This window comes from Pempheris klunzingeri, chromosome 18, assembly GCF_042242105.1.
Source record: "Pempheris klunzingeri isolate RE-2024b chromosome 18, fPemKlu1.hap1, whole genome shotgun sequence".
Taxonomy (NCBI): domain Eukaryota; kingdom Metazoa; phylum Chordata; class Actinopteri; order Acropomatiformes; family Pempheridae; genus Pempheris; species Pempheris klunzingeri.
The window spans coordinates 21,101,705-21,119,625 of NC_092029.1; the positions used below are offsets into that span (position 1 = coordinate 21,101,705).

At 45.5% G+C, this 17,921-nt stretch overlaps 2 protein-coding genes across 2 annotated transcripts in view; both read left to right on the forward strand.

The window, feature by feature from the left end:
• The first annotated feature begins 853 nt into the window (after nt 1-853).
• traf3ip2a (TRAF3 interacting protein 2a) lies at nt 854-6,606 on the forward strand. The gene is made up of 8 exons (XM_070849595.1): nt 854-1,374; nt 2,289-2,436; nt 2,543-2,715; nt 2,823-2,911; nt 2,994-3,062; nt 3,148-3,252; nt 3,601-3,675; nt 5,973-6,606. The coding sequence occupies exons 1-8, from the start codon at nt 930-932 to the stop codon at nt 6,117-6,119; spliced, it is 1,251 nt and encodes a 416-aa protein (XP_070705696.1). The 5' UTR covers nt 854-929; the 3' UTR covers nt 6,120-6,606.
• Nucleotides 6,607-11,538: 4,932 nt separating this feature from the next.
• The window catches only part of rev3l (REV3 like, DNA directed polymerase zeta catalytic subunit), a 73,563-nt gene continuing 67,180 nt past the window's right edge, over nt 11,539-17,921 (forward strand). Inside the window, exon 1 of the mRNA XM_070849122.1 lies at nt 11,539-12,106. Coding sequence (XP_070705223.1) covers nt 11,968-12,106 — 139 coding nt within the window. The 5' untranslated portion in view covers nt 11,539-11,967. The remainder of the gene's footprint in view (nt 12,107-17,921) is intronic.

Sequence of the window (17,921 nt, forward strand, 5' to 3'; positions counted from 1 at the left end):
AAGCCAACTGTCTGCTTTGTGACTTTCCTGAATGTATTGCTTGATTCACGTGTCCTCTTTCCCAAGTGTTGGATGAATGTGACCCGCCGTCTTTCAAATGAAACACTCATACCTGACTGGCCACAGGACCCGGCAGTTAACGCCACACATTATTTGCATAAATGGGTCATGAGCCACTCCCTTCTTTGCATGGTGGGAATGTTTCCTGTTTGCCTTAGAACAGGTTTGAGCTGTGTGCCTGAGGGATCAGCAGCTCTAAGAAAGGTAGGCATGGAGGTTCAGTGAGCTCCTGCTTTATTATCTTGTACGCAACTTTATAGGGAGGACACACTAGAACTGTTCAGGATACGTTTTTATTCGTCATTTCAGAAGGCAGACCTGGCATGCCTTTAGATCAGTGATTTGACCTTTGGACCAGCTCACAGCGGCCGTGTTACACGATATGTTACAAGGTAAAAGGTACAGCTAATGTTCCACATGTATTCAGTGAGGAGTAGAAGAGACATAAAGGAGAAATGTGAATACTACTAAATGCTCCTGAGAGCAGTTCATTCTGATACTTTTCTATCTGCTATGTTCTTTGTAAGATTGTTTTAATGAGTAGTGATAGTTTCACTTGTTGGTAGTGGCTTTGTTGGACCTGTCAGGTGACACCACGGCTGTGGTAAGACACTGTATGTGTCTCTTTAAGGTGCCGTGCTCTATTTAATTCCTTTGACGCTGTTTTCATTTCCACTTCACCAGAGGCAACACACACACACCACTGTGACAAAATGGACTCTGTTAAAGGTAAAGAAACAAACCCCGTCAGACTCGCAGCAGTCATGAATCTGCCAAGCCTATCGAGAAGTCTTCCTGAGTGAAGTGCAAACCTGTTTTTCTGCTGCCTCTTGTCAGAACTTTGCCCTCATCAGAGCGTTCCTGTGGAGATGGACGAGGGCATGACATCCTCCCATCTGGACTTGGTGTGGCCCCCCTCTTGCCAGCATTGCCATGGACACACAGAGGCCAGTGAAAGGCCGGAGGCATGTGGCCGTGAGCAAGCCGGGGGGGCAGTTCATGACGTCAGCCAGTGGAGACCCCCTCAGAGCCAGTACCAGCATGACCCCAGTGAAGCCTATTACGCCGCCCTCCAACCTCGCTTCATTCCCCCTGCACAGACAGACAGACAGACAAACTCCCCCCACCCTGCAGGTGTCTGGCTTCATGATCCCAGAGACCAGGCGCTGCGGTATGGACGGGACCTCATGGTAAACCACAGTAGAGGCCCCTCACACTCTCCCCAGGAGGAGGCAGAGAGCTTGGAGCCCCCTTTTCCTCTGGTGTCTTATGATAACTGTGTCCCATCACAACACCCTGCAGCTCGTGTGCCCGGTCAGTGTCACTGAAACAACACACGGCATCATACACAGGGACAAACACAACATAATAACACACACACACACAAATGTATGTATCCTCTTGGATGATATCACACGTTTGTGTTCCCTTCTGAGAAAAAAAAAAAGCACCGTAAAAGAAAAGAAGGAATCATCATTGATTTTCATTCTAACTCTTAAACACAAGATTCATTTATTTATCAGTGGATGATGATAACGATGTTTAAAGGGTCAGTTCACCCACATTACAAAAACATGTTCGACTTGATGCAACATTACACTAATAATTAGCGTCATGAGAAACTAACACCCCCCACTGAGACCCACACACATTTTAGGACTTATTAATGCAGTGTGAGCTAACTGTTCCCCAGCATGTAAAAGCCTGCTATACCTCAGAGATTAATATACGACAACAATAAAGACAATAGATGCAGATTTGTTGGTAGAGGGCTGATATGTATACAGATAAACTACCCTACTACCCTGCTTCTAGATTATCTTGTGTATTATAATATTTTAGCTTTGACCATCACCTCCTGATTGTCACTTGGCAGAAATATTTTTCCACCTTTTTACTGTCCCAGCAAAACAGTCAAACTTGTGAGCAAACCAATTTGGCACATATTTATTTATTTGCTTGTTTAGGGATGGTTAGACCACCACTGCTCTAAAATATCCCAACACATTTTGCCACCCACAGACTTCATATTTTATTTTCTAATCCATACCAAGTTTTTCCTTTCTGTTGAAAAGGATTTCATTTTAAAAGTTGCCTCCCCAGCTCTGTTAAATGTCATTTGGCTGCTGCTCATTGTGTGTTTATGTTGAGACTGGTTGACCTCATTACTGCTGACCTGGAAAAAGTCCAACCCAAGAACTGTATGTCTTCTCCACATCTCTCTGCAGGCCCCAGTTCAATGCAGGGGACTCGTCTCAGACAGTGTCCATGCTGTCCTCCAGCAAATCTGCCCCAACACAACGATAATTATCGTCATTTTAATCATGATTACCCAGCGGACTCGCACCAGGAGCCGCAACACCAACGGCTGTCGTGGTATGAGATCGATTCCTTGACTGTCTTTAACATCTGATGTTTTAACACTGATTCCTGTGATACTTCACAGATGTCATACATAACACCAGATTATTTCCCCCGACAGGAACCTCCCCTTTAATAGGTTGCAACTTAAAGATGCTCCAGGCTCTGTGCCTCAGTGTGCGGCCCCTCCTAGAGATATCATGCACGAGGTCAGCGTGGATCACTCCTTCAAAGCTGCTCCAGGACCAGCTATAAGGGAGATCAGGAGGACCATCAGCCTCCCTGAGGAGTGTAGTAAGTCACAGCTACAGTGTCCCAGCATGCACATGTGACTGTAATGAGGTTTTTTTCTAGTGTTGAAGAATCCAGTAGAACCAGTCTGAATGATTTTTCCTTGACAGGAAATGTTTTCATCACATATTCCAGTGACAGTGCAAAAGAAATACTTCATTTCACCAAATTTCTGACCGATCAAGGCTTCAGACCAGCAGTGAGTTCTGTCACGTCTTCGTCACCTTTGATTCTCGGCGCCTTTCCATACAAACACTCACACTCTGCCTGCCTCTTGACAGATCGACATCTTTGACAATGCAGTCCGGAACATGTGCATCACCAAATGGATGGACAGATTTTTGAATGATGTAAGTCATATGACTGTTGAGTGTGAGGACTGTTGAGTCCGAGCAGAGAATGCATCAAAGCTGACAGTGAGATGCCATTTGACAGAAATCGGTGCTCATCATTGTGGTCATCAGCCCCAAGTACAAGGAGGACGTGGAGGGAGATGGGGAGGACGAGCACGGCCTGCACACCAAGTACATCCACAACCAGGTGGGAACTCATTCATCGGGACAGCCGTCAACAGCTGAGGCAGGAAGTGTCTGTGTGACATGTCGCCCTCTCCTGGCAGGCTGAATCCACTACAGCACTTTTTACTCCACTACATGATGGCTTTAGTTAGTTTAGTGCAAAGTTCTTTTCGGATTCAGATTAATGATACAAAATATGATTAACAGATAAGTTACGATATTGGCCCCCAGGGGGAAATTCACAGGCTACACAATCCACACAACAGTGTCGATGGCTCCAGTTGAACTCCCAGTAAAAATAGACACATAAGACAAAAACAAAGGAAGCGGTGAATTGGTGCACTGATTATCTCTCTTTCTATTGGTGCAGATCCAAAATGAGTTCATCCAACAAGGCTGCCTGAACTTCAGACTGGTACCTGTGCTGTTTCCTAATGCAACCAAGGTAAGGTACTGAACATTTAAGATGAGCATTTCAGTGCAAACCCCCACCCACCACTAACTGGTACAGTAACCAAGAACACAGAGGCTACAATGGGCCCGTGTCATGTTGTTTATGTTCATGTTTATTCATGAATTTCACATATTTCTGTTGGCATGTTGTAGACCTAGTCCGAGGTTTTGTTTTAAAACTGTTCTACAGAATCCAGACCATGCCCTCTTTCACATAGCCTGAATTAAGGCAGGAGCCTGGCACTCTGCACAATAAGCAGCTGTCATTGTGGATTCTCTTACAGAACGTCTACCTTTCCTGATATTGTGTTATCCCAGAGGACCTCTTATTTTATCTTGACATACCTGAATTTAACATCCATCCATTATATCCTGCTGCTGCCTGAATTTAACATTAATGTGATATCTCCACATCTGAAATAATCAGCTCTTGAGGTAATACTAAGATCCAAAAGAAAACCTGATTGGCTTATAAAATGTTAAAGCACTTTGGGTGGTCAAAAACACTAGAGAGGTAGTTCATCTACCATTTAGAACAGCAGAAATCGTATTGTCTTACTGGTCAAATTCAAGCATCAGCTCTGAATTCTGTCTGTTCTCAGCGTTGTCTCACTTCTATCAGCTCCTGAGCACAGCAAAAGAACTCCTGCTCTCGCTGTGTCTCTGCTGCTGTTCTGAAACCGGAAAGGATCATTTGTCTTGGACTGATTTATTCTTTGCTTATTCCTCCTGAAGGGTGTGTCAGGGGAGAATTATTTTAAGGTCCCACAGGATCTTAGCTCGGTCATTCTAAACCACTTTGGGAGGTGTCTTCCATTCTGACTAGGGGGCTTCCAGCACACACTCAGATGTTCAGTGTGCAGCTCCTCCTGTACACTATGCCAGCCACTTGGTTGGCCCTTGGTCTTTGGGGCCATCTTCCTGATGTATTTCTGGGTCTTGTTCATTTCCAGAACAGCTTATTATACCAGCGGGGTATCTGATGACTGGCAAGGCTCAGACCTTGTTCTTCCCATTCAGCCGACTTTTCAGGACCTGCCTCTTAGATCCTACTGATGTTGTACATTTTCCAAACATTCCAGTATCCATGTGTGTGGCACTCGTAGTCGTAGGCTTTCTTCTGGTCAATCCAGGCAGGGCACAGGTTGGTCTTCCTGGTCTTGCAGTCCTGGGTGATTGCTCTATCCACCTGTAGCTGGTGCTTGGCTTCCTTTCTGGGCCTTGATCATGTATAGGGCCATGTGCCGACTCATCTTAGCTGCTATGATGCCTGACAGGAGCTTCCATGTTGTAAAAGAGGCAGGCTGGGACCGGGGGTCCTTCATGATCAGGACCGTCTGCCTTTGGGGTAACCACTCTGAGTGAGTCCCATCCATCAGCAGTTAGTTCATCTGTGCTGCCGGGTGGTCATGGAGTGGGGTAAGTTTCCAGTGGGTGTGGATCATGTGCTGGACGTCTGTGATTGTGATGGTCACTGGCTCTTGCTCTGGGAGATCGCTGTGGTCTCCTCTTAGATCCACCAGCCGCTGAGCATCAGTGTCATGTGATGTCTCCTTCTCCCATATGCTCTTCCAGTGCTGTTCAGTCTCCTGGGCAGATCTGTTCTTGTGGGATTACCTTATTTCCTTAGCTCCTCACACACTCACACACACACACACACACACACACACGCAGTCTCTCTGATGACACCCTTATTGCAGCTGAAGTGCTCATATCCAGAGTGACTCTAACGGCGCTTTTCCACTAGTACCTACTCGACTCGACGCGGTTTGGTTGGTTTTCTGAGTACCACCTCAACGTGGGTGGGGTCGTCATAGCAAGGTGGGCCGAAACTCCTCTGACGTCATTTGTATGCGACACAATACAGAACACACAGCACAACTAAGAACTCGTTGGACCACGCTGTTGGTTTACGTGCTGCCATTTTCCACGTTTCACTTTTGGCTAAATGATAAAAACGCCCGGTCTCTGTTTCCAGGGTTTTAAAAATGGCGGCCTTGATTTTTGTGAACGAGTCGCTCTCGTGACTCATCCAGTGGCGTCACTCCCTGGCCAATCAGTGGCCTGCAGTATGTTGACGTCACATTTTCAGCTCGACTCAGCTCGCTTGGAACCCCGGCCGAGAAGGTACTAAAATAGTACCTGGTACCAGCCAGGTACTATCACCTGGTGGAAAACCAGAAAGACCGAGGCGAGTCGAGCCGAGTAGGTACTAGTGGAAAAGCGCCATAAGTAACTTCCAGTAACTCTCCCCACCGACACTGTGCTGCCTCTGTGTCCGTGTCACAGAGACATGTCCCCAGCTGGCTGCAGAGCACCAGGGTCTTCCGCTGGCCCCTGGACACCCAGGACCTGCTGCTGCGCCTGCTCAGGGAGGAGCGCTACGTCATCCCGCAGCGGGGGGCGAGCCTCACCCTCACTGTGCGCCCCATCTGAGAAAAACTGAAAAGGACAGTCACAAGCAATTTAAAGGAAAGGTGTTTTTGCTTGCTGTAGGTATGACTTTGTCCCACATGTCCATCACTTGTTTCTGTTTGTTCTGTAGATCTGAGCTTCATGAACAGTGTTACAACATTTACAGACTTTTTTCACTGTTTTGTTAGAACTAATTATGACATTGATATATTTTTTCAAACTATTAGAAACTTTGATTTGCTCATGTCGTGCTGATGGGCTTGCTGTACATTGGCAGGAGTCATGTATACGGTCGAGCCAATCATTTAATAATATTTGTGGCTCCTTGGGGGCAGTGGAGCAAGTTGGAAACACAATATTAACATAAAGTCACTCTACAAAGTTGATACAGCAGCAGCTTGTGGACCATTAAACCAACGACTTCAACATCACACACTTAACTCATACTTAACATGAAAACAGGGATTCAGCTTTATAGAGGGACACCTTTCAATGTTGACAACCATGAAATGGAAACTGTAATTCAATTCAATTCAATTCAATTTTATTTGTATAGCCCAATATCACAACAGAGTGTCTCATAGTGCTTTACAAAGTTCACTAATTGTTAAAGCGGAACATAAATGTATGGTGAAATCAGACAGACACATTAGTAAAAAAGAAGTTTAAAATCAATACTTATTGTTGGCTTTATTTTTAAAAAAATGTCTGTGTGGAGGTGAAATTGCCCGTCGGTGTGAGTGTGAAGGATGTGTGTCTGTATGTTGTGTGTTACCTCTATGTGTGACCCTGATGGATATTTATTTTAAGATTAATTTTGTAATCCCACTTCAAAATGTTATTCAAAATCAAATCATCAGAACAGACTAAATGAGGTAATAAACTGCCAAATGTAATAATCTTCAATTTAACTCATTTTTATCTAAACCATTATGTAAAGATCATAATAACCACTGTAAACGTCTCTATATTATTCCAGTGGCATTCTGCAAGCTCCTCAGTACACTGCTGCCTAGTTCTTGGTGAAGCCAGTGCTTCACCAGAAGGTGGCAGCATGTCCTAAATAATGACATCACTCCGCGCCGTAGATACACCTCATGGCAATAGTTCCAATAGTTCCAATTTCCAGTCAACATGAGTTATGGTACTGATTTATGTTGATACTACTTTGAAATAAGAGCCATTGTTTGAACTAACTGTGCATACCTGACTGACAATTTTCATTGTGACTGTTACAAAAGCAGTCTGCAGACAGGCACAGGAAGTCCGTCCATATGTTGAACACCAACTCCCTGATAAGTCATTGGGGAGTGGGACACCTCTAACAGCCTGAACTTCATCATTTGTGCACAAGCTACTTCAACTGTTTACCAAAACTGACAAAAAAAATGATTTGCTCACATCGGTGTGTGTGTGAGAGGGGAAGTCTGGTCATGTCCAGGCTTTTATCAGCTTCTGCACAAGGGTGTCTGTAAACACGAGTGCTGCCAGTACCAATAAATCCACTGTTTGTTATTGTTCTGGGACTTCCATGCCACTCCACTCTGCCTTATCTGGTCAGCCCAAAGCAACTAGACACAGATATTTCTCCAAAAAGGCCACGTGGATGCTCTATCCACCGAGCTGCCTGTTAAATACTCTGTTGGCCACAGCTCATTTCATGATTTTATTTTCTACAGCTACAGTATATACGTGACAACAGGTGTCAGGCCTGCTGAGGTGGCCTTTGGAGATCAAAACAACAGTAGTTCCATCTCAACTTTCTCTCAGAAAGTAACATGACTGTCTATTGTGGCTCCAAAAAGCATTAAAAATCCACTCACTTTCCCCCAAATCAAGTGTTTTGCAAAGAAACGTTTTGTATTGTGGTTCCTTAAGTCCAGAACTGATCTCTCACATAATTGGGAATGCTCAGGTGGTGTGGGTGGCGTCTACAAAAGAAACGTTTACACCGAACATGGAAGTTCATACTTGAGCTTGGAAATTGTAGCGTGATAGAAAAAAAAACCTTAACTCAAGGACTACTCACTTGCTTTCTCCAGGGCTTTTAACCCCATCTAATGGTCTTCATCAGTTCGTGAAAAGCACACAGAGCCCGGTGAACGCCACAAACAGACAGCAGCAGCTGTCTGTGAACGCCACACTCACACAGATCACAGGAGGTCAAAGGTCATCGACCAGGAGTCAGCAGGTGATTGGAGGAAGATCGAAGATGACTGCAGAGACCATCTTTGTACGGCCACGACTGAAGCTCCACATTTCAATGGCATGATGACGCCAGAGCCATTCCTCCCTGGAGCCAACTCCATCAGGTGAGGATACAGCAAGGGATAGAATGTGAAAGCTCAGGAAGAAGCTTGTCAGTGGACCCTGAGTTAGGAATTTTTGTCAAACTATGTTATTTGTAGACATTTTTGTCTGGGCTGTTGGCATTATTAGTTTGGGATCTGACTCATTCAGGTTCTACCTCTGTGTGCTGCCGGTTCTCACTGATGACATCTACATCTTTAGTTTTAGGGGATCTCTTCCTTTAAGCCACACACCTTCTCTTCTTTAATTCGCCTCCATCATTCTCAATAATAATAACACTGATAATAAATGCTTGGATTAATACAGCGCCTGACGAGAGAGCCAAGGACACTTTCCAGTGTAGAATTCATGCTGCACATCGACACTGAGGAACGCACTCTTAAGAATAGATGATGGAAGTGAGTGGAAAATGGCACCTTCACTATCACAGTTTGAGGCCATCCATACTGAAAATGGATGTGCTCAGTCCATCTGTAAAGCACTTTAGATAAAAGCCCCCACCGAGCACAGCATTAAAAATGGTACACATAATACTTGTGGATTGGCTTGATGTTAAATGTGGCCCTCAAATATGCTAACAGGCCTCAGGCATGCTGCTGGCAAAGGGAAGCAGACGCCTGCTGATTGGTTCATTACGAGGGCCAGGCTCTGACTCAAGGTCAGCACACACTCCGGCAGACACAGGTTCCCTCCTCATCTAGATGAAAATGTTAATGGAACATTTTTCATCATTGGGGGCTCATTGAGTGAGATGTCCCCGGCATGAACCGGACCGGACCAGCTGTTTGGAGACGGTTATGGCTCTTTCAGTGGAGAGGGGAAAGCAGTGAGCTCAGCAGATCTGCCACTGCTGCCTGCCTGCCTGCCTGCCTGCCATGCATAGGCTGTAACAGGAGTCTGAGTGGAATACTGAACAGGCCAGAGATGTGTAGGAGGCATCACACACACTGCCAGTGAAGCACCTATTGGAGGAGCTTCAGATGTGATGTACTTTAGAGCTTCTGAAGGATTGAAAAAGATAAAGGCATCGCTGATCAAGCCTTCATTTTAATGTGTGACTTGTCACGGCTGCTTTTAAGGTGGAATGACTACAGTAACAATAAAATGTTTCCTTTTTCCTGAGAGCCATAATGTTTTGGGGAAACGTTTGATATGAAATGTTTGATTGAAAGATATTTCCATTTGATGCATTGTACTTCTGAAAAATCTTTTCACGTGAATGAGGAGCAGAGGACTAGGATTCCAAAATATCCCTGTATCATTTCTTTATGGATTTGAAGTTTCCTTGTGTGATATCCTTTTAGTTGGATGGATTCTCAGACAGCCCTTTTTTCTCTCCTCAATAACAGAAAAACACATCAGCCAATAAGAAGCGTGCTCCTTAACAACTGGGAAAATGATGCTCTCCAGCTCTTTGATCTGGCTCTAATCTTGTTTCGATGCTGCAGTGGCAAATGAGGTGAAATATCGTCAAGTTATGGATGGAGTTCCACAATGCTTGTTCCTGTTTCCCTGCTGAGGCATATTAAGTTACAAAATAAAGGCGCACCAAAGGGCTGCATGTCAAAATGTGGACAATGCTTGCTGCAGCGTTGCTTCAGGTTCATTTCATTGTCAGTAACCACTAAGACTAATGCAAAAGAAAAAAAAGATATAGCATGCTTTTTTCATCCCTTTTTTCTTTCATTATTTATGATTTTTAAGTATTTTTCTGTCAGATTTGTAGAGCAATTTAAGTATAATACTGGTATTATATCACATGAATGGTGAGTTAAGTCTGAATCCAAGCTTCCTGTGCACATTTAAATTGGTGTATATTATAAGTAACAGATCAATAACCTCAATCAATACAAGCGGCACGAACATGTTAGGATTTATCCTTTGTCCCTTTCTGAGACACACAATACCCCAATATTTATATATTTTTAGGCATGCTAGCTTTAACACATTCCTGAATCCATTCTGATCATTTTTCATGAAGACAACATCTGTTTAAAACAATGTCACAGTATCAGTATTAGTATTAACGGACATTTTGACCACTGATTTTCAATCAATGTACACAATCCATCATGCACTCTCCTCTCACCCAGCTTACAGTCTTCTTGACGCTCCATCTTATCATTACAACATATTATATATATATCATATAGGCCTATTATTTATTTGTCATTGCATATTTTCTACTGCTGTTTTCTTTACTCTTTGTTTTTTTCTATTGCTGCTGCTGTAACCTACGGGGGATCAATAAAGAAAAGTCTAAGTCTAAGTCTAAGTCATCTTATAAAAGACTGAAATGGATCGAATCTAGGACAGCAGGTTCTGCAACAGCACTTCCTCAGAACTGTGCTGCCATCACAATTGTCCACTACAGTCTACTGGTATGTACACGATGGGATACATCATAGTTGGTTTGTGGCATTCCCTGCTGGAATCTGCTTGATTTATGTCTTGATCAGTACATGAATAAAGGGCTCAGTGTTCATCGGTGTGGTTACTGTGTGTAATGCCGTGAGACACTGTGTCCCATCAACACTGCTGAGCTGATGGTAAAGACCTGAACGTGTTCTCTCGGCCTGATCACACTCTTTTCTCTCTTCTCACTGTGCACACTTTGGTGCTGTCATTTTGAAAATACCAGACAGGATGATTCCGGATGTTAACGGTAAATTCATGCCCATCCAGATTTGCACACACAAGCGGGCTTGAGGACAAACAAAGCAACGCAATCCTTCGGTTTCACCGCCCTTCACTCTTAGCTGATGAGGACACACGACTATGAACCGTCTCCTGCCGACCAAACACCGTGCATTCTGCGGACTGCCTCGGTTAGCCGGCTAGACGGTACGACCAGCAACAGTCGGTGTTCCTCCCGACATCAGAGCTGACCGTAAACACATGTGCCAGATGTGAGTCTTCCAAAATAAATCGCTTATTTTCACTCCTGGCTCGCTGGTTACGCTTCAACGCCGCTTTTATTCTGAAAAACGAAGTCGGAAGTGCTGTTCTTGTGAAGTGGGACTAGCTTACACCCCACACAGGTTAGCTGACGCGGGCTAGCCTGTTATGGAAGAAGGAGCGCGAGCGAGGGGCCGTCTGATAAAACGGGACTGGCTGGGACTAGTTCTGAGGCGTCATTTGGAAAGATAACGCCACATACCGGAAGCCTGGGGAACCTCTTCCTGGCTGAAAACAAAAACACCATTGAGAGAAAGCTAAAATCACGGGACAGCCACAATCACACGTACAGCATGGACCCGACAGCCGCGGAGCGTCCGGTAATTACCCGCCGCCGTCGAGTGTAGCTCTCCGCGGCCGCAGCTGAACCTCAGCGGCGGCACCTCGGTGCGCGCTTCAGCGACGGGAATCTTTGTTCGCGTTTTTACATGGGACACAACCGGGCTTCCCCCCGCTTTGTCGTTGTTTTACCGCCGTGACAGCTCCCCCCTCGGTTGGTATCTACTAGCCACCGAGGTCCCCACATCTTATGTACTCTTAACAGTAGTTTTTTTGGCTTTTCTGTCGGTCGGTCCCTCTCTGACGGACGCGGCAGTCCGTCATGTTTTCCGTGCGCATCGTCACCGCAGACTTCTACTTAGCAAGTCCCATCAAAGACCTGGACGTCTGCTTCTCCGAGTTCAGGGAGAGCGACGTGAAGAAAGTGCCGGTGGTGCGGATCTTTGGAGCAACTCCCGCAGGTGAGCCGACACTTTTCCTCCTAATGTCAGTGCTTTTCTGTGTGACTGGAGCTAATGGTGGCTGTGGACGGCTCCACGCGGCAGGTTACGTGTTTGCGGCCGCTGTTTAGTTCGGACGCGCGCACTCACGCTCTGTATCGTTGTGTGTGTGGGGGGGGATCTAACGGGTCCGACTCGCTAAATGACGACAGGAAGATGATTTAGGGTGTTGACACGCTGTACCAGCGCGCCCGTGCCCCGATGTTGCTTTGCATACGGGGCTGCCTGCAGCGGTGGGGGGAGTCCTCTGCCCCCTCCTCACGCGGCTCTGCTTTGTTTCCGCTCCCTGGCTGCTCCATCATGGCATGGTGGTGGTGGTGGTGGTGGTGGTGGTGGACACTTCTGCCTACAGGGCTCGACTTGTGCCTCCACCTGCCACATGTGGCACCCAGACACAGCGGACACGCTCCCCGTCATGGTGGGTTTTATTGTGTTTGTAGCAACCTGTGGAGTGGGATCACCACGCTGCCTCCTGGTCCGGCTGTCCCTCGTCTGTCCAGGTTGAAGTGAAAAGTAAAAGTAATAAGACAGATGTTGATGAAAGGAAACGGGACTTGGGTCATTCCCACCGTGACACTGGGTGAGTGCAGCCAAACAAATCGAGGTTATGCCACGAGTGGAGACAGATTTGGGGCTGTGTGGAAAGCACTCTGCAGTCAGTGGTGTGCTCAGTAGAAGGCAGTGCAGTCTGAGAGGGCAGGAGCCATCATGACAGGACATTAGTTTACAGGGTGGAACAATAAGGGAGAAACCTACAAGGTGTGGAAATAGATGTGCAGTGCATATTGACATAAGCACAGTAAAGACCCATGTACATGGAGAACATGTCACGATTCCTGCTGTATAAACGATATATACTGTGTGTGTGTGTGTGTGTGTGTGTGTGTGTGTGTGTGTGCAAAGGAGGGGCTGAGATTTACTGTAGATATGCGTTTTCTTTGAGATTTGGCACATGCTCTGCTCTCTAATAAATCCATTACAGCGGAGCTCTCTGGGTACCTTAATCCCCACGCCGCAAAACAATAGAATCATTTCCTGCACAATAGCACAGCATTATCACCCCAGCCAAATCCTGTTGCGATTGCTGTGCCCTCTCTCCAACCCTATTTGACAGGTGAAAGCACTGTTGCAGCAGAGTGGCTGTGTATATTTTTAGCGGGATTAGTCCCCACGGTGGGGTAAATGGGAGTCAAATTTGTCCCCCGGGCTGTGGCAGTGCTCCCCTGCAGGGCGACCCGGAGCGGCGTCCAGCAGGATGCACCTCCAGGGAGGATTAAAGGATATGGAGCAGAGAAATGAAGGACAGGGTCAGGGTGTCAGGTCTAATTCGGTTCTGTCATAAACCTGCACGTTCGCATGCGGTTGTGCTGATATGAGGGAGCTACACACACACACACACACACACACACACACTGCAGCAGAGGCAGCCTGAGTAGCCTGTCAGTGAATGTGTGTTGAGGAGCAGTCCATCAACACAATGAAACCAATGAAAATAGCAGTGCAGCTAGAGGCTGGAGACACAGTTTACAGATATATAGATTAATTTTATAATACTAGACTGAATAATGTCTTATCAGGTATCAACATCATTTTATTGCTTTTTTCCTTTTTGTGGGTGGCTGCATTATTGTTGAGTGGGGCAATTTTCTGAGCTTGACCTAATGAGTAAAATTGACAAATGTTCGGTCGAGAGGTGAAAATCAGTCAATAAACAGGCTAGTTGATTTGTCAGAAAATTCATTGTTCAACCTAGATTTGCTCGGTTTTGCTGTCTGAAAAGGCTTTGGTGCCTTTCTCTGTCTTATGTGACGATGAACTGAATATATTTGGATTTTGAACTGTTGGTCCAACAACACATGCAATTTGAAAATGTCACCGTGGGCTTTAGGGACCAAACATTTGCCATCGTCTCAAACCCGAAGATATGCAATTTACAATGGATAAACCAGAGAGAGGCAGCAGATCCTCACATCTAAGAAGCTGGATCCAGTGATTTTTCTTTTTTTGCTTGTATGTGACTAATATGATTCATTTATGTATTTAATGTAAACTAATCATTTAATCCACTGTCTATATTAAAGGCACATTCTGGCATTTTCCAAGTCCAGGACTCATCACATTTGTTGTTGATTCTGACTGCAGGTCACGGTGACTTTGACTTTGCACTTTTGCCCTTTTTGTAGATCCCAGTGCAGTCAGCAACAATGGCTAATCCAGGGGGGCACAATTATGAAAGTAATTATAATAGATAAAATGATAAAAAATAATAAAAACACGAAAGTCGAAGAAAATGGTTGTTTAAATCCCTGCTGAAATCTCATTTTATGAACTAATTAAAAAAAAAAGGACCTGAAAAGGGTTTACAAGAAGACTCCCACAGGCTCTGTAATGGACTGATACAGATGTGATAATTGTCAGAGCAATGCTCCTGCTTCTCCTCCATTTTGTGGGAGTGTTTGACCCTCGTGTGTTGGCGCACACTTTAGTTAAACCTGGTCTAAATGCCTCTTCCTCTAATCCCGTCTGATTAGTTAACATTCCTGAATATGTGGCGTATCTGTATCACAGTGGAGCATCAGAAGCTTTCACTGAATGAGTTCCTACACACGTACGTACTCTAACATATTAACTGGTATTGTCTCTCTGTAACATGCTGTCTGTGGTTTGAATCACCGTGTCTTACTTCAGTTTGCAGTAATGATACAGCAGAGCGTCTGTAGTTTGTTTGTGTGTTGTGTACAGACGCAAAACAATTTGACTCTCCTCTTGCTTAGTTTATGTGTCACTAGTGGGGAGCTGGAGAGTCAGTGCTGCACTTCAAGAAATAAAATCACACCACCATCTGGAAGACATTGAAGTGGAGAGGAATCTTTCTTTCTGTGGCTTAAAAACTGGCCACACCCACCCAACAGCAGTTACTTTTCTTTATTTCCTGTTGCCTTCATGGTGATTTTTATTGTCTGGCCTGAAGGGAGGAATTCATGAGCAGTTTTGCTTAATGTGCGTCTGCTTTTATCTCATCAGTGTGTTTACCCTGGTGTAAGCGGTCAGTAGTGCATCTGCACCATGTGCTTCTGCCTACAACCCCAGGCCTTGTATTTCCTGTCCTTCCCTGACCTAAGCCATGCACACTCCACCAATCAGCCCTGTGTAATTTGAAGCCACATTTCCTGCTTTTTTTTCCCTCCCCTCTCTTTGTAGCGTTCAGTGGCCGGCTGGACTGTGTTGCACACAAACTGTATATACGACCATCTCTGGACAGGTCAAGGAGAAAGGGGAATCTGTTTTGGGTGAAAATTGCACACGTGATGAGTATCGCATCATGCTTTTTAATAACTGGCTTCTTTGGCATTTTTTGCGTTTGAAAATCTCTCAGGGAGGTAAACAGCTCACGCTGCTAAGGCTTACTGTTGAAGCGGCTGCAACCTTTTGAGGTTTGACTGCATTGATCTCGGCCCTTGATGCACTGACAGGCCCTGGGCCCTGTGACAGCAGGAGACGCTCTGTTTTGGTTCTTGCTTGGACATGTGCACTTGAGTGTTTATGGGGTGTGTGTGTAAGAGCCGAGAAGGAGGAAGTGCATGACCAATTGACCTGAATAAGGGGGGCCAAGCATGAAGCACAGGGAGGAATAAAACCGAGGGCCCCTTCCACCCCTCTGCCTCTCCCCCCCCCAGGTTTAGCTCTCTCCAGGGGAACCCTTAATGCCATCTGAAGGAATTCCTCCTGGATCCATTAATAGGATAATAGGCGGATTCAAAAGAACTCGGTGGCTCATTAGGCAGAAGGTCATTGTCCTCTTAACTCTTTACTTTCCTCTCTCCCGGTTCAATTCTCATCATATAACTGCCACATCAGTTGCTCCTAATTACTTTATAATTGAGTGAGAATCCTATTGGTTGATGTGGTGTCACAGTAAATGATTTTTATTCTTTTTTCCTTCATCTTTCTATTTTACTCCAGCGTGTGTTACATTTGACCACTGTGGGTTTACCAGAGGGAAGTAGAGCCATGTTTTTGATAGAGAGGTGTCACAAAGTGAGACTGAACACTGCTCCACACTAATCCTCTTCCTGTGATGTTTCAGCCCACAGATTGTGGCCCAGCATCTTGTCAGTAGTAGTTGAATCAGAGGAAGGACTGTTCACAGGATTCTGAGCTCCTGTTAATGAGATTCACTGAAGTTGGTCAGTGTAATGAATGCAGAGGACACAGGAGGTGGTGTTACTGCTGTATGCATTGGTATACTGGCTGCTGGTTAGGGCTGTGTATACAGTGACAAAACACTAGCAATTATAACGGCAACATTGCTGACAGAAATCGATTCATTGATCACCCAGGTGGCCTGGGGTTTGGGGCACCATGAAGCGAAGTGTCCCTGGTTCGCGTTCATAAGAGGAATGCACCGATCATCATCTTTGATACTATCCTTATTAAGTGGATTGGGTTACGGCCATGCCGTTTCCTTGTCAATGTCGCCATAAAATTCTGTGTTTTTACCATCAGTCACATTCATTCAGTCATGGCAGCCGCCATCACAGCTTTAATTGTACACTCGCACTGCGCCATGTCCACCTCCAGTTAGATGTTTTGATGTGCACACCACATGAGTGGGTTTTCGTTCAACAGTCATTGGAAAAATAAGTTCATTACCTCGACCAATGTGTTGGAGGTGTGATGGTTTGCACAAATTGTAGTAAGAGCTGTCATCTGCTTTTTTCCTTCAACTGGCTCATTGTGGCAGTTTCATTTATCATTCCTCTAATGTTTAAAACAGATTAGCTCTATTGTCTGTACTGCTTACCCTTAGAGTGTAGCAGGGGGCCGGGAGCCATCCCCTGCTGACGTCGGGCGAGAGGAGGCACACCCTGCACTGGTCATCAGTCAGTCACAGGGCTGGCACATAGAGACACACAACCATTCATACCATACGTTCACACCTCTGGCCAACTTGGAGTCATTAACTTAACCTTCATGTCTTTGGACTGTCAGAGGAAGCTGGAGTGAATCTACGCCGTACCACTGTGCCGCCCTGCATGATTGACAGCTACAGTATTATTAAAAGCTGCACACGAACACCTAATTGACCTTCCCACTAAATTGTAGTCACCCACACTCTGACTCATCTACTCACTTTTTGACATCATTAGCTGAAGTGCATCCTAGATGAGTTTCCAGTGAGTTTGTCAGTTGACAAGGTGGCAGCCGGACAGCAGTCACTCACACCTCTCCAGGGCTGTCATGCTGGTAGCACTACCATTTCTGTCACGTCTCTGTTGTAGAGGCCTGCCAGCATCCGAGGCATTCCCAGTGTGCTATCTGGTTTCAGTGAGGCTTGTTCAGACACGGTCAGGACAGACTCAGTGAAGAGCTTTAATAAGTAAACAGGCTGAGGCCTCCCTTCCCTCCCTCCCACACTATGTAAACCATCTATAGAAATGTGTGCGGGGGGGCTTTGTCTCTCACCAAATACCTAATACCACAGGCTGCCTTTGTAGTGGATTACAGTCACAGAAGCTGAATAGCCTGTGATTAATGAGCAACATCTAACCAAAGATGATGTATTGGGCACAATACTGATTTATCAGCCAGGTGATCCGTTACCTGAAAAGACAAAGGTGCTAAAATGTACCTGGTATCTCCTCTGTCAAAATTGGGTGTGTTGTCAACGGCTGTCCAACTGCCATTGACTGCAGTGCAAGCAATTGCACTTGTCTATTTTCTGCAACTCAAGGTCTTCTCACTAAATGGTGCTGGATGGAGGAAATGCAGTGAG